At 35.2% G+C, this 26,773-nt stretch overlaps 1 protein-coding gene across 2 annotated transcripts in view; it reads left to right on the forward strand.

Annotated features, from left to right (window-relative positions):
* The window catches only part of LOC124363670 (UV excision repair protein RAD23 homolog A), a 34,896-nt gene extending 23,453 nt beyond the window's left edge, over positions 1-11,443 (forward strand). The window contains exons 5-6 of one of the 2 annotated variants that reach the window (XM_046818937.1): positions 7,196-7,467; positions 10,774-11,443. In XM_046818937.1, coding sequence (XP_046674893.1) covers positions 7,196-7,467; positions 10,774-10,884 — 383 coding nt within the window. In that variant the 3' untranslated portion in view covers positions 10,885-11,443. Of the gene's footprint in view, positions 1-7,192; positions 7,468-10,773 lie in introns of both variants that reach the window. The other variant, XM_046818930.1, reaches the window with a different exon arrangement.
* The last annotated feature ends 15,330 nt before the right edge of the window (positions 11,444-26,773 follow it).

A 26,773-nucleotide genomic window follows, 5' to 3' on the forward strand; every position in this document is an offset into this window, starting at 1 on the left:
GCCACTTTCGGTCCTTGGTCAGGAAGTGTTCAGTAGGCAGGGGTGTCGGAGCCCTGTTGCCACGTGCGAGTCCAAGTTGTGCGCGTATTCCCGACTTGGTAATCGATGGAAACCGGGGCCTCGGGGAACTGAGGTAGGGTTGTCCCCCAAGCTACGGTTTTGTGGACACCCGAGGGCATGCCCGCTCCCGGTGAATCGGCCCGCACTACTAAAACACGATGCGCTGGTGACCTTATCTATTGATACTCAAACCACCCCACCCTTAGGGCAAGAATTCGGAGAAAGAGACAACGATCCAGAGAAAAAGCGACAGTTGTCGGATTCTGAAAATGAATCGTATGTAAAACAAAGGAAAGTGGAAGAAAAATTAAACGCAGAAAATATGAACGTTCCAACTCCACTATACCTAATCGTTAGTCATAAGGATGAGGGCAAAAACTCTAACGAAGGTTAGGTCCTTTCCTTATAAACAAAGCTTTTGTTTCCTCAGGCGGTCAGCCTAAATCTGTAAGCAAACTGAGAAATGGAACTATCTTGGTGGAGGCTGCAAACTACATCCAAGCCAAGAAGTTCCTTCAGATGACAAACTTTTTTGATCAGGTGGAAGTCGTCGTTCAACCGCACTCCTCACTGAACACCTCCAAGGGGATCGTCTTCTGCCGTGACCTGATTGGAGTGTAGTGAGGAAGAAATCAAGGACGAGCTGCAGTGTGAAATGGTGACCGATGTGGTCAGGATGCTTCGGACGGAGAATGGGAGAAAGGTTCCTACTCCTGGTCTAATTCTGACCTTTGCATTTCCTCAACCCCCAAAAACTATTAAGGCTGGGTACTTGTCCCTGACTGTACGGCCATACTTCAAAAATCCGCAGCGGTGTTTCCGTTGTCAGAGATTCGGGCACTCTACTAAGACGTGCTCGGGGCCCTGAGACTTGTTTCCCGTTGCGGCGATGAAGGCCACCAAGAGGAAGGTTGCAAGAACGACGTCAGATGCGTGAACTGTAAGGGAAAACACGCGGCCACCTCGAAGGAGTGTAGAGTTTACTTAGAAGAAAAGGAAGTATTGAAGATTGTTACTCTTAACAAACTCTCCTTTAAACGAAGCCCGCAAAGAGTACAGGAGAAGAATCGCTCCAACCCCTAAAAAGGGAGTCTCGTACTCTGAAGCTGCTTCAGCGCCAGTACAATCCCGCACAGTGCCCGTCATGTACCGCCTTGGAGGGTATGGTACTCAATTAACAGAACAGGTTGCCGCTTTGGTTAAGCAGCTTGCAGCCGGTACCGGACAACATCCGTTGGCATCCCACCGGTAATCCTTCCCAAGCAGTCCACACGCCCCATACTAAGTCCAACACACACATTCAAGGTCGCCCAACAGTTACTCCTACTTTCAGACATGGGGTGCAAACAAAATACGAAACCACGCCTTATCTTTGGAAGAGAGGAAAAAAACTCGCCGACAAACTAAAAAAGAATATACAAGAAAAATCAGAAAACAGATCCAAATTCCTAGTAAAAAAGACTAATCCATCCTCGTCCAAATCCTCCCAATTATCACTTGATGATGATATGGTTGAGGACCCTTTGGAGATGCAGACAGAGTTCCAAACTGTTCATGGTAACTTCCGTCCTGTATCTAAACAAAGAAAAAAAATTACGATGAACTAACACAAAATAAAATATATAATAATATAATATAAAATGCTGTTACAATGGAATATTAATGGTTTGAGAAGCCACTTTGAAGACTTAAAAATTACTTATCAATACAAGAAAACCTAAATTTATTTGCCTACAATGAGACAAAATTGTCTCCTCATACTCTTTTCAAACAAAATGGTTATGACAATCTTTCGCCTAGATCATCACCAACAAATTGCCTGTGGAGGGTGTGGCTATTCTAGCAGATTCTTCTGTTAATGCTAGAGCCTTGAACATCGTCACAAACCTCCAGGCAGTTTAGCAGTTTCAATCGACGTTCCTTTTAAATTAACCCTCTGCTCCATATATATCCCACCTTCCCCTTTTGATTTATCTCTTGATGATCTTACGTGATCTGTACAGCCAACTCCCTTCTCCTTTCTTGATGGTTGGTGATTTCAATGCACATCATCGCTCTTGGGGTTCCAGCCATTCTGATCGGAGGGGTAACATGGTTGCGGGATTGTGGGATGAAGTGGCAGCGGTCGTTCTCAATGACGAGTCGGCCACTTACATGTGCCCTAGGACTGGCATATGGTCGGCAATCGACCTGTCAATCTGCAGTCCCGGTCGTGGCAACTCGAGTGCATTGGTCCGTACTTCCCGACCTGTCAGGGAGTGACCATGCGCCCATTGCCGTGGCTTTTCAATCCTTCCCATCTTTGACAGGCAGGTGTCCCAGGTGGAAAATTAAGAGGGCTGACTGGAACGAGTACAAAAGGAACATAGTTTCTCAAAACTACTAATATCGAATTAAACGACATAAAATACAGCTACTGAATTATTTACAACCAATATTAATAACATCCGCAGAGCGAAGCATTCCAAAATCCTCAGGTTCACCAAACAAACGCCAGGTTTCTTGGTGGTCTGAAGAATGTTCGGCGGCTCTAAAGGAGCGTCGAAAATGTTTAAGACAGTTCAACAGATCACCGAATGAAGAAAATTTAAGTAGGTACAGAAGAGCACGGGCAAAAGCAAGACAGGTTTTTAGACAGAGACGGCGGCAGTCCTGGCTGGACTACACAGATCAAATAAAACGAACTACTCCTGCATCTGATGTTTGGAGGAAGCTTCGATCTGTTTGCTGTAAGACCTCCCCACCTTCTTTTATTGCTCTGAAAAATGGTACCGATGTGGTAACTGATCCCTTGACAGTTTCCAATTTACTCGGCTCACATTTTGCGGAAATTTCAAAAACGTCATCTTACAATAGGGGAGTTTCAAAATTTCAAAACAAATACAGAAAGACATCCTCTAAATTTAAATATTAACAACAACTCTCCTTTAAACCTTCCCTTTACCATTGATGAACTTGATTCATCACTAAAGGCGACATCAAATTCTGCTCCAGGTCCCGATAACATACATTATGCCATGTTGCGGAAACCTGACGGAGGATGGAAAACAAGATCTTCTAAAATTATATAATAGAATATATTTAGAAAACACATTCCCCTAATTCTTGGCGTCGTTCACACATTATCGCTCTCCAAAAACCGGGCCAAGATAGAACTTCTCCAGGAAGCTAATAGACCAATTTCGCTTACTAGCAGTCTCTGCAAAGTATTCGAAAGGATGGTCAACAGACGTCTTGTTTGGTTTCTGGAGAAAAATAATCTTCTTTCACCTTCCCAGTGGCGGATTCCGACAAGGCCGGTCTACAAGTGACCATCTACTTGCCTTGGAATCGGCAATCCCTGAATTCCTTTATTGAAAGAAAACAGTTGATCGCTGTATTCTTCGACATTTCCAAGGCTTATGACAAAGCTTGGAGAAGGGGGATATTAAATGCTTTAATATCTTGGGGTGTAGGGGGCCACATGGTTTCTTTCATACAGGGCTTCTTGTCGGAAAAAGAAACCATACAGGTCAAACTTGGGACAACCATTTCCGATTCATTCACGCTGGAAAATGGTATTCCACAAGGTAGCGTTCTAAGCTGTACTCTGTTTTGCCATTGCAATCAATAACATATCGTCTTGCGTTACCCCTCCTGTGCGCTGTTCTTTGTTTGTAGATGATTTCTCTATTTACATTTCTACAAAGAAGCTAGCGGTGGGGGAGAGAGCTTTACAGCTTACCATCAACAGGCTTGAGCAGTGGTGCGGAGTTACGGGTTTTTCTTTTTCGCCACCTAAAACAAAAGCCATCGTTTTCTCCAGAATGCGTACCGTTGAGCAGCCAACGCTCTCTTTGCTGGGTCAGACAATCACTACTTGTGACAATATCCGATTCCAGGGGTCTCACATTTGATACCCGGCTAACTTGGGTGCCTCACCTGAAAGACCTAAAAGATCGATGCGTGAAGCGCTTGAACATACTGAGAGCTTTAAGCGGAACAAAATGGGGGGCTGACAGGACATGCATGCTCAGGTTTCTACAAAGCCACCATCCGCTCCTGTCTAGATTATGGATGTCAAGCATATGGGTCCGCAAGACCCCAGTGCTCTCAAAATGCTTGACCCAGTCCATAATTCTGCTTTAAGACTGGCCACTGGAGCTTTTCGATCTTCTCCTATTAACAGTCTTCTCGCAGAAACGGGAGAACCCCCTCTTTCGCATAGACGACAACAACTGTCCCTAAACTATGTTCACGCTCTTTCAGGGAAGCCAGAAAACCCTGCGTTTGAAACCGGTCCTGCGAAATCCACTCTATAATTCTTTTCCTAGCGAGACCAAATCTTCCTTCACCCTTAGGCGTTAGGGCCAAATCCTACGCTTATGAAATAGGAATAAACGATTACCAGTTTAAAAGTCGTTCATCAATGTGATATCCCACCCTGGAGCGTCTCAATGCCAAAAATTATTTTAAATCTCTCTAGGCTTAAAAAAGTGTCCACTCCAAAAACAGTCTACCAACAAGAATTCCGTCAAATACTAGGCAGCCTCGCACCTTGCGATGTTGTCTATACTGACGGGTCAAAGGAACGTTGTAGAACTGGATGTGCTTTCGTCACTGGGGTAAGACAATACGGATTTCGTCTCCCCAACGACTCTTTCCATTTTCACGGCCGAATTAACAGCCATCCAAAAGGCCCTAAATATAACGTTTCCTATGACTAAAAAATTGGTTATCTGCAGCGACTCCCTTAGTGGTATACAAGCCATCAGCGACATGTTTTTCAAAACACATCATCATCCGCGAAATATGGCACTCTTTGTCTTCCCTTCAGTCCGAAGGTGTTACTGTCTTCCTTGTCTGGGTACCTGGACACATTGGAGTATCCGGAAACGAGCTGGCAGATAGAGGAGCTAAGGAAGCATTACAACTCGAGCCTTACACCGCACGGATGATTTCTTCCGACATTACCCCGGTAGTGAAGGGCAAACTGAAAGCCAAATGGAATAGCGATTGGCGGGCAGTCGTCAACAACAAGTTGCGACGTATTAAAGACTGCGTTGGACTCTGGGAGACAGCGAAACCGCCCGAGTCGTCGTTGAGGAGGTTGTGTTGTGTCGCCTGCGGCTAGGCCACACGCTTCTCACACATGGCTTCCTCATGAGTAGAGATGATCCTCCGGTCTGCGTCACATGTGACACTGTCATTACTGTCAAACATGTGCTTGTTGACTGCCCTCGCTATTCGGTACATAGGCGCAACTCGAATCTGCCGGCTTCGTTGAACGATATTCTTTGTGATGACGAGACGGCAACTCAAAGATTGCCCTGTGTTTTCTGAATGCACACGTCGCTGATTAATAAAATATAATTTTAATGTTAAACTTATTTATTCAGATTAATCTATTGTTGTTAATATTTATAAATTTTATTATTTATTTTATGTATCATTATCTTGACAGCTGCCAAATTAGCCCCTTTACAGCTTTCTTGGTGGCAGTAAAATTTGTTAAGTTTTTACAGTTTATTTAATCAATGTTATGTACCTTGTCCTTATTTATGTTCTATTTATCGTTTTAGTCTTTATATAGTTAAGACCTCTCTACAGTCTTTCCCTTGTTATATTTATTGTTTATCTAGTTTTAAGTATAAATTATTTACTCACCTACTTGTCGTAATCCCTATTTTTGTTATATACAATGTAATCTGTATGTACCTAATTGACACTACCAGATACGAGTAGGTGTCAATTCTTTCTTGAGGGCAATGATAACTTCAGCGTTTTTTGCCCCTTATAAAAAAAAAAAAAAAAAAAAAAAAAAAAAAAATAACCCTATAAGTGGAGTTAATAACATAAAAAATATACTATATATATTGAAATTACTATATGTACAGTAACTATATAACTGGACTAAGTGGTTTTTGAGGGATTAGCAACTACATTTCAAAATGTTACTTAGTAATTTTCAATGTATTATGCATGTTATAGCAGCTACAATCCTATTAATATTATAAATACAAAAATCTGTGAAAAGTTTAGTTTGGATATTTTAGATATTTGTAATTTTGCTTATCAATCATACAAAGTCTATAGTCGATAGATTTAAACAACATTTGGTAATAACAAACAGTAGATAGAGACAGAGTGTTTTCGTTGACATAACTTCCTTTTGGGAAGCAGAAAATAAGAACTGATGGTCATTTTCATAATAAGTCAAATGAATCTTACTCAGGTAAAATGTTCTTTCTAATTATGTAGTGTTTTTAGGTCCCCGGTAAGAAAAAATAATGGCCTCCAGATAATACCAAAGTACCGAAATTAGTTTCCTTTTACATTGTTGGATGTATACAGTAGCTGAAGGACCAGAAACCGGTGGGACTAGGCACTAATATGACTCAATAAATCATTCGCTCTTGTACTACAATTTGAGGAAGCAAACGAGCACAGTGAACCCGTGACCAATGCAATGAAATCACAAAATTAACACACCATATATAAACTGCAATTTGTTATTGCAGGAAACCATTGAGAGGGAAGTTGACCTGTTTTGCAAAGAAGAGACATGAAGAGGTTTTTTACATATATTCCAACCTCTGAAGAACTTTACTGAGATTACAAGCAAAGACAGCAAGCTGGGTGGCCTGCAAAATAGGCATGCATTTCATTATATGACATTAAAATAATCATAAACATTATTATGAATCAGAATAGTTGAAAAAGATTTTGGGTTGTAGGTGTGTGTCCGCTCGAGAGCCGTTTGATGTACAGTTGGGCAATTTAGCTTCAATGTTTATCTATTGAAAAGTACAGCACATCTGGAAGTTACTCTATCCCTTATTCTGAATTAAATAAATAAGCACCTGAAGTAGACAATTTTTGAGGATCGCTCAACAGCAAATTGTGTGTGAAGGCATGGGTAACTGCTAATAAAATACATCTATGCTTTTTTTACTAATAAATGTAATGGCAATTTAGAATTTAAAAGTAATTTATGAAAAAATATTATATATAAGAATAATAAAATACATAGCCAGCCCAACCTTTTTGTTACACTCTGTGTGTGTGTGTGTGTGTGTGTGTGTGTGTGTGTGTGTGTGTGTGTGTGTATTTTGTAAGGAAAATACTTTTTCAAAATAATGGTTTTTTTTAGCAGCGGAAGGTGAGGAACCGTTGGCATTTCTGCGCTCACAGCCACAATTCCAACAAATGCGCTCAGTGGTGCAGCAGAATCCTGACCTCTTAAACGCAGTTCTACAACAGATTGGCCAGACAAACCCCGCCCTATTACAGCTCATTTCACAGAACCAAGAGGCCTTCGTAAGGATGCTCAATGAGCCACAGGGTGGGGCCGCCACCGCAGGGACCCCCGTCTTGCCCCCCACCGCCGTCCCCGTCACGCCCCAGGACAAGGAGGCTATTGAGAGGGTATGTAGTGTGTAATGCATTTACGTTTACTATAGAACTGCTTATGGTAAAGTCTGTGGTGAACAACTAACTGGTAGGCAAGGGACCACCAGTAAGTGCAGTTCTATTTGGCTGGTGACTTTGGAATAGCCAAAGAGAACTGATCGATGTTGCAAACTTGTTTCCTGATATAACCCCAAGCCACGCGGATACACAGTTCTTAAAATACTTAACCGCTATGCTCGAAATAAATGTTAGAGCTGTCTTATTATTGACTATAACTATGTTACGCAGAATGTAATTTTACGGTCATTTAAAAAATTGCATCTCTATGAGTTATTTCCATTTTGAGATAAATGAACTGAAAGGAATTATTGTGCTATATTAGTCTTTTACGAAGAACATGGAATTAAAAACTCAAGCCACAATATAAATTGTAAAGAAAACATAAATAATAGATGTAAACATTATAATTTCACATATTTAATAGATAGAAAATACAAGCATCTTTGATGTATATAGATGACATTACATGTTTACATAGTAGAATGAAGTTATGTTCAATGAAAATTAAATTTTGTAAGAAAGTCGTCTTACATATCCGAGGTCAAAAAAGTTCTTTTTCAAAAATACTTCAGAACATAACAGTGGAAGTTGTTACTGTAAATGTTTTGTTATAGTATTAGTTTGTTATGCTTTTCAATTCTCATAAATTTATAAAGATTTTATATTAGTATCTTTTGTACTTAGCTATGAATGATCTTAACCTTCCTCTCTATACCCGTGTCTCTATTTTTAAGGCAGGTTAGTTTCAGGTACAAGAAAACCAATGATAGTAGGAATTGTATTGGAACTAAGTGATATTGTAGTGGCTCATTTAAAAGTTTTGACAACTATGTAAACTCTTAAAATAGCTGGTGACTGTAGGGGCCCATATATTACCGCGATGAAATGTATCTTAATGAAAACCATACTTGGAAATACATAAGGCAGGATATGTCTTAGGTCAGGTGGACTAAAGGTTCCTGTCTGCAAAGGATAATAATTTTTCTTGTGGGTTCGGCAAAAGATAATAGTGTAAGTGGGTTTTTCAGTCTAAGATATCATCTAGTATAGACTACCACGTTGAATTTAATGCTGACTCATTTAGGAAATGGTTTGAAAAATTGCTATGCCTTTTGGAAGAAAGCTCAATCATTCTTATAGGCAATGCTTCATAAAACTCAGTACTCACCGAGAAAATTCCAAATGTATCATAGAGAAAGGAAATTAAATGAAAATAAAGAAAATTCTTAGGTTTTGGCTTTGATATTGCCTCCTAAGAGTAAGTAAATAATATACAACTGTAAAGGTAAGAATAGTAAGTCCTTCATGCTCTTTAACACATTCACTGCGGATGACAAAATTACTGGTGACAGAAAATGCGGGAATCTTTTTTGTTTTTTACTTACCCCAAACGGAGTCAGAATAGCATAAAGGGTTGTCCAAGGTATCCCGGAAGCTTCATTGGCCAGAACGGGTGAAGTCATGTCCGTGCCGAGTCTGCCTGTCATCCGCACCGGGTGCTGGTCCCCGTGTTGTATGTGCTCGCAGCGCACTAGGTTTCGGCACAAACACTTGCGAATTACATCTATATAGTACATGAATGACACGTAGATAGTACATCAATTACACGTATTTGGGTGGGGAACGCCGCCTTCACCGTCCCTAGAACTGTTCGAACTTGACTCATTGTCTTCATCAGATGAAAAATTATTGTCAATAACATTATCGCCTTCCTCCATTATGAGTACATACACTTACACAGTCAACAGACACTATAATCCACTCACACAATACCGTAAAGCATACACAACAAACGAAAATGGTGAACCGGCGACGAATCGCACCAACTGACTCACCGAAACAGGCACACCTCGCTATCAGTGTTACAGCCTTCCCAGGCAACTGCTCAGCTCACACTGAGGCAATATGAAAGCAGCTGCCATATGCCGAGCTCGCTCGTCCACCACCCAGCACGCCATTTTCGCATGACGAGCATGCTCATCACCCGCAGTGGATGTGTTAACATATTTTGTTTTACAATCTTAATAATTATTCTGTAGAAAGTGTGATTATTTCATAATTAAAAAATGTGATTATATTATAATTTTGAATAATTTTTTACAATCAAGCAGTACATTTAGTGTGGCAGATTAGTTTAAAATACAATGTTTATAATATAAGCCTAAATACTCCCATCTCAAAACATTGTAGTATTGTATTGTATTGTAAACAAACAAGTACTTTACACTGAGTAACTGTTTCATGTTAATGAGGACGATTTATGTTTGTTGTGTTCAGTGGTTAGGTTAGTTTGTGATAACAATATTAAACTATAAAAGTAATCCATACATAATATTGCAAACTGTTACAGCATTAATGCTCTGATACATTTTAAAGATAGTTTTTTTTTTTTCAAACAAGAACTAATTGCTGCTTTTTATATATGTTAAACTAACAGATCAACCGCTGTCACATTTCTGTGGAAGCCAGACCACATTGGTTATTGGTATTAAAATAAGAATGAATTAAGAAAAGTAAACAAACTATAACAATCGAAAAAACTTTAGCCAGTGATATTCAGGCACACACTGTTTTTGAGATTGAGAATAAAGGGATAGGAGTTAAAAAGAAGAACAACACCTGCATATTCCTTCCATCTCTGCAGTTTCAGTTTTTGTAAAATATAATGATAAAACCTGTCTGATTACTCAAATATTGTGTTATTCTTTAAAATTATCACTGTAAGAAATGTGCTTTAAACTAATAATTTAGTGGGAGTATTTCTACATGTTCATTTCTGCTTCTTTTGTACATTTAAATAATGGAATTGAACTAAAACTTATACATATTAGTAAAACTAAACTTGGAATAACAAATTTAATTTACTAACCTTTTTTATGAGACTAGTTTTTTATGAAATTACCTAAATTTTAAAAGTATATTTAAAAATAAATATGTTTATATATCAGATATTGTGTGTTTATAATGAAGTTTTTTATGGAACTTCAAAGTTGTCAAATCTCGTACTAAGTCTAATCAAACTCATTTGTCATGTAAAAATGTTCATCCTATTTACATAATCGTCAATAACTAGGCTATTAAAATATTTTAAAACAAATTTGTTAAAATCCTGTACGGTAACTTTTATGTGCTTAAAAATTGGGAAATCCTTGCTTCTCCAAAAACTTAAGTGAACACAGATACTATAACATTTAACATTTTCCTTAGGTTCTTTGTTATAATTTGTGTTTTTATATTCTTATTTTTATATCAATGTTTCAGTTGAAAGCACTGGGTTTTCCTGAGCATCTTGTGATTCAGGCATACTTTGCCTGTGAAAAGAATGAAAACCTCGCTGCAAACTTCCTTCTCTCCCAAAACATGGATGACTGAACTGATAACCGAGCTGATAACTTGTATAAAGAAGACAACTTCCCTCACGCCTTAACCTGCACAGTTTCTCCTCTTGTAAATGATTCATTTTAATATTAACTGTGGGCCCGTTTAAAAAAAGTATAATGTTTAAAAATTATGTTTGAGGTTTAGCTAGTCTTGGTAAAACATTTTGATCTAATGTTCATATCTGCAGTCCGGTCACGTCCCATTTCATAAAGATGCTATTTTGTTATAAAGTTGTGCAGAATGGATAATAAATTATTGTTGCAAACGTTTTTGTTTTATCATAATAGAAGTTTTATTAGTTTTTTTTTTTAATATTCTCTCTTGTATAGCCTGTTTATAAAGTATCTTAAAAATACTTTAAAGTTCATTTACACTAACATGCATTGTTTTTGAAGTTTGAATCCATTTTTAACAAGTATATTCTAGGACAAAAGTAAGTGATCACAGGTTTTTGAAGAAAATATGTCTTTTAAAAGAAGGACACGTACCGTTGATCTATAGGCTTTTGTAATATTGTTTTGGTTTCATATTAAATTAATTGTAAGTAAAATGTGTAGTTATGATCGTACAAAAGGTGTTTGTTACCTTTTCCATAACACTGTACAAAATATGTCTAATCATCCACAGTTCTACTGTCTACTAATTCTGGATATTGTGATTCCAAATTTTTTATGTAGGTACTAAACACATACTAAAATGGGAACTTAATAAAACATATTCAAAGAATAAAGATAGGAAATTTTGCTTACAATTGATTTAAAAAAAGTGCAATTAATAGTTATTAAACTTTTCTTTTTTAGGGTTTCAGAGTTTTAGTGATTTTGAAAGTTTCGAAAAATACTTTATATTACATTTCTCTTGTATACTTCAAATTTTCAGATAATATATTAAAATGCTAGCAGCTACCATTTCTAAAAATTATATCTACCAAATAAAACTGTTCACAAAGTAAATTGATGTACGATTGTATTGTAGTCTTTTAAAAAATATATAAATATTGATTTTTTGCAGACATTGTTTAGTATCGTAATTGTTTCTTAAGTTCAGAATACCACTTAGCCTTATTTACATTTTAAAAAAACCAAAGTGAATTACCAAAATATAAAGCTTTTTGGAGCTGTAGTTGTGGATCGTAAGTTCCAGAATAGCACACTTTCTCAAAAACAAAGATATGAATGCAACGGGACCTATTACAGGCTCTTGGTTGCTAGAATGCTGTGGAGCACGTCAAAGGCTCAGTGTTACGGTAGAAGCCTACAGGTCCTTGGGAATTTAATTTAACCTATTATAGTGTTGTGTTTCTGGCTGAAACATAACCAAATGTCACTTGAACATGTGTTTCATATTATCTCTATGCAGACAAACGATAAAAGTTGTTGAACAGAAGCTACTTTCAGCTGAGTTATAACTGCTCAGTTATTAGCCGTTTGATTTACGTGCTTTATGAATTGTGTTTGTTTATTCAGCATCTTACTATTTAAATTTTTTAGCTGTTATTAAAAGTTGATGAAAATTGTATGACAAATTGTTTTAAGACAAGAGGACATTACCAATTACAAGTGAATCAGAACAAGATTGTGCAATCTAAGAAACACCCACCTGTCAGTGTTGTGTGCAAACAATTGATCCTGAAATTGCTTATTTGTTTACTGTAACATGATGTCAGTTAGTTTATCCTTTACAAAACAACTGACATTACTTTGTAACTTCAGTATAAATCATAATGTCTTCTTCATATGCAGAACACAAATCACAATAAATACCAGTGATTACAGTTTTTTTCCAAAAGAAATCAATGACACCATTTATTTCACAGCTGGCTAAAAAGATTATTCAACAGCCATTTTCAACATTAGAAAGTGCTTAGAACAGTGTATGACCTTCACTGTGGCAGTCCAGGCCACACAGATCATCCTGTTATGCCACTCACTGATTAGTACTATTGCTTGGCAGACCAAGAGCTGATTAACTTGAAATAGACAGATATATTGCATATAATACTGCCACAATTATCTTGTGAATGAATTTGTAACCAAGCAGCTAGTCCTGAGTAGGCAAAGTAGAAACATCGGAAGAAGTCACAATTACTAAATATCTTGGCATCAAACTCTCATGGACAGTACACAACTCTCTTTGCAATTAAGTACAGGCCTATTTGTAGTAAGATGTAAGTGACAGTATATTGTGTGTTTTTTGTAGTCACACTTTCAACGCACTACAGCCGGAAATATGCAATGCTTCCTTGTTCTACAAAAACAGGCAATTAGGATTCTATGTAATATACAATCCAGAGAAACTCGTTAAAGAGCCTTTCAATAATCAAAAGATTCTCACAGTCGGCAACTTGTACATCCTGGAGATAAGAACCCATGTCCACATAAAGGAACTGTAAATACAGTAGCTAGAAGTGGATCGCAAATTCACCATTACAAAACCAGGCATGCAAGCAACTACTGTCTTTTAATGTCAAAGACAAAAAGTACCAGGATGTGAAATGCCTTGCCAAATGTACTGAAGGATAGCAACAAGGAGCTCCTTACCTGAGACCTGAAAAACTAGCTATAAGATGGCCCCTTTAAGATTGAGATACCACAAATGAATTCCTTGGCTACAAATTGTAGAATTTGACTCCTTAACAATTCATTATTGCTGTGACACTATACTTACCTTGATGATAATGTAATAAAGATATCTTTTACTTTGGAAATGATCATATGGCATGATTTGTTAATACGTTGTTAAACCTTTAATTGATATGACAACCCCAATAAATTGTTATCTGTATGTTCCTAATAAATTAACCCTTTAAGTGCCAACTGATTTTGAAGGGGTGGTGCTGTCAGTGACAAGTATTTATGACAGGACAACTCTCTTAGCGCCAAGCTCTCTTTTGGTGTTGGTGTTTCCACCAAATTATGAACGTTTTCAAAAATGATCGTAATGAGATGATTTTCGTTTTATTATGTAGGGGAAGTAGACTATTGCTTGTAATACTTATTTGAATGATAAAACCTGTAACAATTTTTCAGTTTAAATTAAGTTAAAATTTTATACTTGTATGCACAGATTTTATTATTCTATTTATGTAAATAAAAACAAGTATTACTTACCAAGTTTCAAAAAGTAAGTACCTATTTGAGTTTTGATTTCTCAAATATATTACGAAAAATGTTGAAAATCTGCACTCGCATATAAGTTGTCTTTCATATTATTGTTAATAGCTTTTACCAGATGTATAAAATAACATCAAGATAGATAATCTATTTTTGTTTATATGAGTAAGTATATTGCCATATGTTAACATTAATAATAAGAGTAAGTAAATATTCGTATTGTCAATGTAGTTGGCCCACGACACTTCTCGGAAATCTCATCAGCTTCAGCACTCAAAGGGTTAAACTATCAAAAAGAGGTATTGTAATAAAGAATAATGTTGTTGGTGAATTTTATTATGCATAAAAGTTAATCTGTAGTTGATGCTGCCCATCTTGTTGATATGTTAAATCAGTATTTCAACCTTGATTCAAATTAAAATAAAAGTACAGGGTGCAGCAGAATGAACTCTCCTATTTTAGAAGGCAATAAAAACAAAATCTCATAAGATACAGAAAAATACATTTGAATAAAATGAAGTATACAAAACGCCATTTACATTTAAATCTGTACATATTAATTTAGCTGTTGAGTACAGGTTTTAAACAATACATTACTTAGACGGCGACCTTCATTGTTGATGCATTCATTAAGTCTGGGAAGATGACCGTTACTTGGCAAGTCAACTCTGGTGGAATGTCAGCAACCTTGTTTGTTATTGCTTCCTTTAGAGCATCTACAGTTCTGGAGTTATTCTGACACACCTAAAATTTGAGGTATCTCCATAGGAAGAAATTGCAAGGTGTTAAGTCGGGTCAGCGTGGAGCCACCCGAAATCATTTTGTATGGATAAAATGTGTTCAAGAATCGTCTCTGAGGATTTCAAGAGATCTTGCTGAAGCCAAACATTTTAGGCTCCGTATTCATTAAAAGTATTGTCCGCCCTTGGCTGAATAAAGTATTCCAATATCGCACAATAACGATCCCTGTTAACCGTAACTATTACACCGTCTTCTGTAAAAAAGGCACAGCACACTACCCGATAAACTGCACACCAATTAGTTACTTTGTGGCAATGAAGAGGAGGTTAGTGAAGTTCTCGGGGGTTGTGTTCATGCCAGTATCTATAATTTTGTTTATTTAACTGCACCTGACAGATGAAAATGGGCTTCATACAAATAAACAACATGGATAACATCTATGCAGCGCACATTTGTAAGAATGTCTTCACACAATCTTGTTCGGGTTTCAAAGCTGTCACTCAATTCTTGACTCATCACAATCTTATATGGATGCATCTTGATCGAGAATTCTGTGAATGCTGCGATCCGATAAGTGTAGTAGAGCTGACGCGTGTTTTCGCACTGAGTGCCATGGTGACTGCAGAATTGATTCTCATACGAAAGCGACAATTTCAGGTCCTGTTGCAGTTTGAGGACGGTCAGGAGATTTTCTTTTTAACACAGAACTTGTTTCTAACAAATTTTGAGTCCACGTATTCCACGTGTAAATTGGTTTTTATCAGGAACAGGATCATTCAGCACAAGCACAAAGTGGATGCGAAATGATCGCTGCGTAGCTATTGGCGAATTGCCACTTTTAATGAACTCCTCGACCACAAATGCATGGTGTACACCCGACCAAGCCATGGCTGGCACTGATAATGGTAAGTACACAGTAGAGGAATAACAATACCCCACCACTCTACACCATTAAGGCTTGTAGCAGTGTTGCTTTAAAATCGGGGAGTTCTTTCTGCCACACTCTGTATTAAACAAACGTTATACCTCAAATGAAAGCTTAATTTTTAGCTATAATATATTATCATATGTATTGGCTGTTTGTTTTTCTGAAGAATAATTTCCTTTTTATGTTTTTTTTTTTTTAGCAAATTTATAGATTATCCAACTTTATTTCATAAATGTTGTTAGAACTAATCAAATTTATTACCCATCAAATAAAACATACATCTGTAATACTTGTATCATAACAAATGTTCAGGTGATATGTAAAACTCTATTTTTAATGGCCAATAAAAAGTCTTCCGTGTTTTGTCAATTTTGTAATTTTTTTACAAGTTTTAGTATAGCATTATTGTAACTCTGGAAAAGTCAACCGACACATTTAATGTCGATTGCGTAACTTCAAAATTGTAATCAACACTTTCAGTGTTGATTTGTATTTTACCGGGAAAAGCGTTTTAAATTATACATAAATTGAAGCCTATATATTGTTTTTAATATTTTGTGATGTTTATTTTTTTCTTGTATTCTGTTTTTAGTTGACAATCTGTGTGGCTTTTTTTCCCTGATGTGATTTTGTTGTTAACCTCTGTAATATAAGGTAATTTTATTGGTAATGAAGCGGAAATTGTTAGTAAACAAATATTTTTTTCTATTTTCGGAAGTTTTTTAATTGGAATTGAGCCAAGTTTTATCGTACACTGTTGATTATATTTCTTCAGAATGATTGATCCTTGTATATCAAGTAATATTCATAAAATTCTAATAGAATCTAACATAACTAACTTTGTTGAGTCTGAATTAGAAGTGTTATATCCTGTTCTGTATTTTGTTCATTTGGAAGTAAAACACTGACATTTACACTGTTCTATATCAGCTAGCTTCATAAAAAAGGTAGAGAAACACATTAATTTTCATGAGTCAATTTTATTATGGTTGTTTCATTGTGTTCTTTAGCAACTAAAATGAGTAAAAATATGCAACTTTGCTCTTTTTTCTGTAAACATAAAAATTATTGTTATTTCTGAACTATATTTTTGTGTTCATAACTAAATTTCCTACAATTTGGCATTTCAGACTTTTTAAATATTTTATTATAATGCAGCAACATATTTTTCACATGTCAATACAATATAATATGTGGAAAAACATTTTGTAAATTTTACTAGCTTTATTTTCTGATTCTAAACAAGAAAAGTTATATATAGCACTTTATACTTAACATACACTGAAATAAAATTTGTTATGACATTTACAAAAGGCCCTGAAAAACCTATAGAAATCAGTGCAAACTTTAGAATTTGCTGTTAGATACTTCCAGGATTAATAGTTTTACTAAATTTTTTACATACTTATTTGCCATAACTTGCCTATCTTGATCTATGATAAAAAAAGTATTTAGTAGAACTTGATATCTCTTAAGTTCCAGTTTTGCAACAAAATATTATAACAATAACTATGCTATTTTTACTTTCTGCTATACAATTGTAGGTTCTTTCACAACTTGACCAAATTCTTAATTACATGTTGTAAAACCCGTATTTGTAAGTAAAAACTATATATCTTAAAGTGTTTTTAAAAGAAGCATTAAAAGTCAGTAAAAATAGGCCTGTCAGCCCAGAAAAAAGTGGCCAGATCTAAAATTAAAAATATAGTATTTCTTGTGTACAGTTGGTTTAACTGTACAACTCAAATGGTCTCTAGATAGTGTATTGGCATACAATCTGCTAGTATAAATTGGAACTTTTGCCAAATTGTACATTATAAATCAAGCTGTGATTATGAATGAGCCCAGGACCGATCTACAATATGAGTACATTCAAGAATAACTATGGGAGTCTAGACCAGAGGTCTTCAACCTTTTTAATCTTTAGAGGATAGGCGGGCCAGCAATATTTCAGTGCAGAAAATCTAGCCTCTCCCTCCCACCATGCACCGAGAAAGTTTTTTCTAATGAAGAGCTTAGTGATGGTTTTGGAGATTTTCTTGCTTAGTTTTTTTGAATTGCTATATTTCCTTATGTGGGGCGAGTTATAAGTATGAATATACTCTGTTTAGTTTTTAATGGATAAAGATGGAGGGATGGAACTCGGGACACCTTTTTAGGAAAAATAGAAGTGAACTTTTTAGTAACTGTTATAACTTTGCCCATTTCCTCAATGGGGCGGCTCAATAGTTTTAAATTTAAAGACCCGTTAAGTGACATCTCATTTGTAAGGTCTTTATAAAAGAAGAACAGTGGAAACTAGAGCTTTCTATCTCAACCCAGTATAAAATGCCAGCTCATTGAAATTAATTACGTTAAAAGCATGGATGGCCTGCTCTACTTTCAATGGACAAAGATAGAAAAATATAATTCAGGCACCCCTCTAGGAAACAAAAGCAAACCATTTCCCCAAAATAGGCTTTTTGTGGAGCAGTTTAAAATTTTTAAATGTAAAGTTACATTAGCATTAGTAATTACATTGAACAATAAACGGCTAAAACTTACTAATCTGTGTTTTTATATCAGATGTTAAACTGCTGTCCAAGGTTCAAGCCTGTTGTAGAAACATGAAACGGCACATTGTATGGATTCACACAGAATGTTTAGAATTTCCGCTACTATTCTGTCCCTAAGGTCATTAATGCAGAGTAGTTTCGTTTTATAGACGTTGTTTTTAATGTAACCCCACAAAAAGTAGTCAAATGGAGAGATATCTTGTGATCTTGGTGGCCGCTCGATACTTCCTCTTCTGCCTATCCAGCGATTTGGAAAAATATTTTTGAAATACTCGTGGACATGCAGGCCATAGTGTGGAGGTGCTTCATCCTGCTGGAACCAAACTTTATTTCCATAACCTCAACATAAGGTTTCCAGCAATAAAAAATTGCCCAACAAACTGATCCCTCACAATGACTAGCCAAACGTTTAAATTTTCAGGATGCTGGGTATGTTGCTCTCTCATCCAATGAGAGTTAACATCAGCCCAATAACGAGCATTGTGTCTGTTAACGTTACTGTTTAACATGAAAGTTGCTTTATCTGAGAAAGCAATGTTATATCTAATTGTGTTATTATCAATATTCCACGTCATTATTTAACAAAATGCTACTCGACGATCAAAATCGTCCTCTCTTAGCTGATGAACTAAACGAATTTTGTACGCTTATAACCACTGTCATGAAAAACGTTTAAAACTGATTTTTTAGATATACGTAATATTTGAGAAAAATTTCTTGTTGAGGCATGAGGATCTTTTACAACAGACTGTAAAAGTAAAAAACTATACAAGTGACAATACTTTGTTTGTAGCAGATTTTGGTTATTGAGGTTTGGGGCGGTCTTTAACACTGCCTGTTTCCTGGAAATGGATTGATTTTTGAACTCCTGATTTAGATACAGGGTTTTGATTGGGATAAGTGTCATCATTAAATAAATTCCTTACTTCGTCATAAGATCTCACCCGGTACCCCTAGCCTCGCATCATCAGGATTATAATAAGCTATTGTTCACTTAAATACTCCATTTCAAAGTAAAGTATCACAAAAACATGCCTTAACTTTGTTAATTCCAATTAGAAACTGTAATTGATACTGGACTTCCTCAAAGCTGATAAGATAAGTGAGGCCTGCCCTGCAACAGGTAATAACTGTAAACCAGATTTGAGTTTGTAAAGAAAGTGGTTGTCTATTGAAATTATTTATCTTCTGAATGTGGGGATGTTCATAATTTGCCTCATTTAATTTTTAATTCATTTCAATGAGCTGTCATTTTGTACTGGGTTGAGAGAATGCACTAGTTTCCACTGTTCTTCTTTTATAAAGACCTTTCAAATGAGGTGTCACTTAGTTTCATCCCTACATCTTTATCCATCAAAAACTAAACAACGTGTATTTATACTTTTAATTCACACTATATATATATATATTTGTTGTTGGCTAACTAAGATTCTTTTTGTGGTTGACCAAGCTGAAAAAGCTGTGACCAAACATATAACTATATTTGCTAGAAAATAATACTTGTTCTGTAAAAGGATTTTCAAGTAGGCCTAATGAAAACACAGGATGATACAAAACCAAATTTTTAATTTCCTACAAAATGTACATTGAATTTTAAAGAAAAACTGACCAATACATGAGTTTGCAAAATATGTAAAGCTTAAAAAGAACCATTTATTTTTTAGTGAGAAGATTGCATTTGTTTGCCACTTAAAATTTCACCTTATTTAAGGTTAAACTTTGTAGTTATGATCATTTCCAATGTTTGTCTCACAAAGATGATCTGTATTTAGATTTAACCAACTTCATTTTTTTTAGTCTGCTTACACTTGTTAGATCCAAAAAGAGAAAACATCGAGCATGATTTTTTATGTTTTTAGTCTTTTTGTGGGAGAAAACTGTAAAATGTGAGTAGGTTACATTCTTTGTAGCATTGTTTATAACACTTTATATACTATAAATAAGATTTTTTATGAAATTTACAAAAGACTTTGTAAAACTTACAAAAATCAGTGCACACTAGAATTTCTGATGGACGCTTCCAGGGTTAATAGTTTTACAAAATTGTCTTGGTTGTTAGCTCGACCATTTCAAATTGTATTTCTGCGAGCTTTTTGTCAATGTCACACTAAAAGGGTTTTGAAATATCTGAATGTCTTCTGCTGCATGGTAAAAGTTTTCAAAGCGGTTTTCAAACCCTTGTCTTAGCTTAGACATAATTCCTAAAACGTAATGCTTGTGGAAGGTAGCAGTGCACTTAAGTTCTAACAAGATTAAAAGTGATTAAAGTTCTTAGATCCTAAATTCTTCTTGAAAAGTATGAGTTTTTCTAAAAAAATTTATAAACCAGTATAAGTTATAAACTGAAAAGCCAATTTCTGTACAGACACACTGTCAGAAAGTTCAGGTACAGGATGACGCTGTCCATTCATGAAAATGTCAATGACTTCATGAAGTTCGAAAAGCCGTTGAAATACTTTGCCTCTGCTCACAGTGGTAGAGAACATTTTGGTGTCCATTTCAACAGGAAAATTTTTGAACTGGTGGTGTTTGAGGGAACTTGATCGAATGGAGTTAACTGTATTTACAATTACATTCATTACTTCATCTACATCTATGTGTTTATCACACTGTGCTTGGTGATGGATAGTGCAGTGTTAAATCACAGGTTGAACACCACCAGCTGTTTTAACAGAATTTCAAATGTTTCCAACTACTCCAGTTTTTGTACCAGAAATATTTTTCCCGCTATCAGTGGTAACACCTCTCATGTGTTTGAAATCAAGCCCAAGATTAAAATGGTTTCACTTATTTGTGTGATAATTTTCTCTCCGGTCACACAACGCTCCATAGTGTGAACGTCAGTCAACTCTTCTGTGATTTTAAAATCACTGTTCACACCATGAACAAATAAATAAATTGAGCCAAGTCGGTGACATCAGTTGATTCATCAAAAGCGACTGAGATCCAATCAAAGTCCTTTCATGTGTCTTCCAGCTGATAAACAATGTTATTTTCAAGATCTTCCGTACGGCACGCTACTGTCTTATGGGCAAACTAATAGCATTAAACAGTGAATGTTTATCAGGGCAGATTTCTTCCACACTCACCAAGATGCAATCTTTCACCAATTGGCTGTCGGTAAAGGATTTACCAGCTTTAGCCAGAACATGGTTGACATTGAAACAGGATTTTACAGCAGCCTTGTTTTGTTGAGATTGCTTGGTAAAAATTTGTCTCTGCATGGAAAAGGAATTTTATCCTCTCACAGTTTGCCTGTTTAATTGGAATATTTGCTCTTGTGTTTTTTTTCATAACGTTTACGGACATTAAATTCTTTGAGAAGAGTGACAGTCTCATTGCAAATATAACATACTGCTTTATTATTATTATCGTATCATAAAATAATCATAGGTTCACTGTTTACTAAAAGCACAGCACTCAAAATCAATTTTCTTTTTTGTACAAGAAGCCATTGTTATGAACAATAAAAACCAAAAACAGACTGGTCACGATCATTATGCATTTCGTGAAACATCAACCTACATTTGCTCGTATTAGTTGTGATTGTAACTAATGCTGGAAAGCAACTGACAAGAAAATTGAATTTAGAAAGCAAAGTAATTATGAGTCGTGCGCCTAGGTGCTTTGACGCAACGTTATTTTGGTTCTGCCTCAGGTAGACAAGGGCTAAAGTACAACAGCACCGAGCTTTTTGCCCTTACACATACAATCAGTGCTGACCACTTACTATCGCTCAATGGTTAATCGTTACTTGTTAACAGCTAGTTTTACACTTATTAAGAAAAGAAGTGAGAAACAAGTACTGTACTCATATTTTTGGATAAAAATGTTTAAGAAGAAATATATTGTCAAATAAATATTATTTTCTCAGTATGCTAGTTTTCCATGAACTGGATAAAATCTGTTCATGGACCGTAGTTTGATGAATTAAACAGTAATTTTTACATAATAAGGAAGGAGTACGCTACTCCATATGTCGTGTTATAGCCTTCACTGAGGTTCAATGCAGAACCTCAGTCTATAGCTCATTACATTATTGACAGATAGAACATGAGACAATCATATAGCAGAGATATCTTTACTTCCCTCTGCAAACAAAAGAGAAATTATGTCAGCCTATTAAGTGATAGGCCTCAACGAGGCTAAGTCAAATTCCATGATTGAACATGCAACATCATACCTCTTTTTGGACAAAGACATAACTGAACCAAATGTAACCAACAAAAACAAATCACATGCTGAAAGCTGCAGAATCAGTGTTTAGTCATTGTCTAAAACAGCACAGAAATTGATACTGCATACTGAGAGTGACGTAAAGCTAGGTTAGGCTATTGACATTTAGTATTATTAGGTTTGAGCATTAAGCCAAGGCCAATACTTAAGTAAAGTACACTTTAATAGTTTAATAATATATTAACATATGTAAGAAATATTATTTAAAAGATACCCTCTGGCTAATTCAGTTGTCAGCCAGCCTAGTTACTGAGAATCTCTCACTAAATTCAAAACCCATCGTTGATTTGCTATTGACAAAAATTATTTTTTGTTGACTAGCCGCAGACCAGTTCATACCCTCTTGTGGGCCAGTTTGGAAGCTACTGCCTTAGACTACTTCATATGATGGTGGAAGTGTGTCCAACTTCTCTGCATCTCTCTCGAACTCATTGGTTATTTTACTATGATGGCAACTTCAATAAAAAAAGTAAAACAAAGTCATTTATTAGAATTATATAGCTAAAGATAATGAAGCATTAGGTGGCTTAATGTTAGCCAACAACTTAAACTGTACAGGTATCTGCTTTTTCAGGTCCCTGTATAACTTTATATTAAGAAATTTATATTCCTGGTAAATCAGAGTGCCAAGTAACAATTCAGATAATTTTTAAAATTATATTTACTGTTTCTGTATTTAGTTATGTTAGAATCCCATTTATTATAACCTAAGAACTTTTCTTCAAAAAAACCTCAAAGATAAAATCATACTTAATAAAATTTAGTTTTTTATATTTGATTTTACAGTTATGTAACAGTATTTATTTTAGTTTTATTATTATACGTAAGTTATATTATTCTGGATTAACAGAAATGTTTTACATTGATTTTTTTATGTATGGCTATTTCAGTTACCATTAAATTTGTATATAATACAGGTCCATCTTTATTCTTTGTAAAAGCTCAAACATTTCTTAAATTTTCATTTGATGTATTTAAACTGTCTAACATGTCAATTAAATACTAAAAAGTGCTATTGTCTCTACACTAACAGAATGTTTTGCTTTTCAGTATATAAAACACAAAATAGTAATAATTTCAAAAAATAACTAAACAATTTAAAATTAAAAGAATAAATGATTTTTTAACCCTTTGAGTACCAACAGCCAATTTAGTCTGCGCCCAAGTATTTCTAGAAAGTACAGAGACAATTATTTATCATTCTGTTACTAAATGTTGACATATGGTAATGTACTTACTCATATTTTATACATAATAAATCAAATAAAAATAGATTATCTATCTTGATCTGTTTTGTTACAGCTGGTAAAAGCTATTTGTCACATACAAGTGTCATCATACAGGTGCAGATTTTGCACTTTAAAAAATTCTGGTATTCATTTCTTTGTTTGAAGTTTGTTTTTGACAATGGAAGGATTGTCAAGGAAACAGGATTTTTCCGGACATTTGCCATTGTTTAGTGATACAAAAAATCAGTAACATATTTCAAGACCTGCAATCTGATCTCTTCTTCAGGTAAATAATTAACCTAACACATAATTACAAACTAGGTTAAAATAAACAAATCATACCAGAGCATTGTGACACATGTGTCATGAATCACAACAATTATTAAAACTGAACAACAGAATACAGGTCACAATAAGTCTGTATTTGCCGACCAACCACCTATGACATTATTTGAGGATTAAATTGGCACACCAACCAATCAGTCAAGATTAGGCCGCTTTGGTTGCCAATTCTGAAAAATGATCTAAAAAAAAAACCAAAAGTATCAAACAGATTAAATATTTGTAATAAACCAATGCGGAGTCACAGTATAGTTTTAATAAGTTCTTTTAGCATGAACCAATAATAAAAAAGGGTTCTCTCCTGTTCCCTTCCTTTATTGCCGTCATCTTGTTTCTATCGTGACGATCGCCTCTGGTCAGTCGTACGTAGTTGGTTGGCAAATGCAGACCTATTGACCTGTATTCTGTTGTTCAGTTTTAATAATTAGTGCTGTGTTTAGTTTTTTATTAAGTGCATGTCTTAGAGTTAGTGAAGTTGACACACAACATGGTGGTTGTGATTCCCGACACGTGTGTCACAACGCTCTGGCATGATTTGTTTATTTTAACCTAGTTTGTAATTATGTGTTTGGTTAGTTATTTACCTGAAGAAGAGATCAGATTGCAGATCTCGAAACATAGTGTTATTGATATTTTGTATCACTGAAAACAGCAATGTTCAGAAAAATCTTGTTTCTGGTATTCAGATCTGAACATTTTTGTAAGTTAATATATATCTGTACATATCTATACAAATTTTTATGCAGAACAATGAACCACTACAATTGCACAAAAATTTTGATCATAAAATTACTTTTTCTGTATTTCAAAATTTGATATTTTGGTATTGTTTTTATTTAAATATTTCAACAGATTGAATTAACATGCAAATCATTATTCTGCAATAATTAGCAAGTTATGATTTTTTTTGAAACTATACGATTCCCTTGTTTGTTGGTAGTACATTAGTGAAACTATAAAAATATTAAATATACATATTATACAGTAGTGAGCAGATAATGTTTATGGATCATCTTCAAAGGCTTAAATACCTCTAAGTATAAAGACCTATCTTACTTATGTGCTTTTCATTGGCATAATCTAAAATAGTATGTGGCCAAAAATTGTATGGATATAGAAACCTGTCACTACAGATTTTAATCGTTTATTTATATGGCGGCACTTTTAAAACGAGTTTCACAAAAATTAATGAAGGACACTATTGTGTTAATCAACAAGAAAATGTTTTTATACTATTGATAATGTAGTAACTACACTGAACCATGCCAGGAATGTCCTTATAATAATTTCTAAGTGTATATTTTCTGAAATTGTCTTAAGGTTGATGTGGCATAAGTTGATATTATAAAAAACATAATAATACTAATAAAACTTAATAAAATAATTGTTTTTAATCAAACTTGAAGTATCTGTCAAAACCATTTCTGTGCTTCGATTGCAGTTCTCTCATATGGCCAGAGTCACACCAATGCTGCTATGTAAATTTAATGGCAAAAGCTCTCAACCAATGTAAGTGAGGCAGCCAAATCATGCAGCAGGGTTTAGAGCAGAACCTTTAATTATACTTGTAACTAGTCTAATCAAAGACAGAACTGTTAATGCTATCAATGGGCAGTAAATGGAACTAAATGAGCAATTGGTACAGGCAGTACGTATGATTGGGCGGTTAATGGAGTTATGTGAGCGATTGGTACAAGCAGCACCTATCACTGATTGTTGGTGTGATAGCACCAATATTTGATACTATTTCAATAACATGCTAATTTTAGAGGATAAATGATAATGTACAAAATAATTTTACTCCTATAAACATCCTGTTCTATATTTAAATTTAGACTAATAATGAATTTGTTTGAATTAAATAATAATTTTGTAAAAGAGTAAGTAATAAACGTGCTGAAGGGGACACGGAGAGTTCCTAGCAGAAGTTATTAGATGAATCTCCATCAGAAATGAAATTGAACTTGAAAGGTCAGCTGAAATGGTAAAAATGTCGTTATAAAGGCCCATGAGTAAAATTGCCCTCTTAAAAGCAATACGCCAGGCGAATGTGATTTCAAAGTGCCCTAACTAAATACAAGAAACAAAAGAAAACTTCTGCAAAAATATAAATGGTCTACCAGAAGCTGCTATGATCTAAAAGACTCTCCAAACTATTTACATTAATCCTTTATGGCCTCTGATAAAGGTAGCTTAACCCAGAGGTGCTGTTAGACACCATTGACTTTCGCCTCGAGATAAGGATTCTTGTTGTTTGCTAAGACTGGGATCCATTTGGGAGGTCACTAGGTTTAGACCGCATTAAAGAAAAACAGTTTTCAGCAGAAAGGGTTAAATAGCCCGTCACTTAGTTAAAAGCCCTCTAAATTACGGGATTGGATTGTATTTTTCCTGCCCTATTATGTGAAGGTTAGATATTTTTTCTGATAGTCTAATAACTTTTTAGGTTTACCTATGCATTTGTTAAAAGTTATAGCTAAAAGGTACTGTTACCCCCCCTTTTATGAGCCTTGTTGATAAGACGATCTGTTGACTAAAGCAGAAGAATGATGTGTAAAACCTACAGTATTATGCTAATGACATGCAGACATAATCCTAGTGCACATGGTCAGATGGAAATAGAGATACTGTGGAATACCTCATTCAAAATGCCCTTGACTTTATAAACAACTAGTTTCATAGGAAGGTTATTTGGATCAAGCCATCTAAAAAATTAATCTTCACCAGAAAGGAGAG

Source organism: Homalodisca vitripennis, chromosome 1, assembly GCF_021130785.1.
Source record: "Homalodisca vitripennis isolate AUS2020 chromosome 1, UT_GWSS_2.1, whole genome shotgun sequence".
In the NCBI taxonomy this organism is placed as follows: Eukaryota; Metazoa; Arthropoda; class Insecta; order Hemiptera; family Cicadellidae; genus Homalodisca; species Homalodisca vitripennis.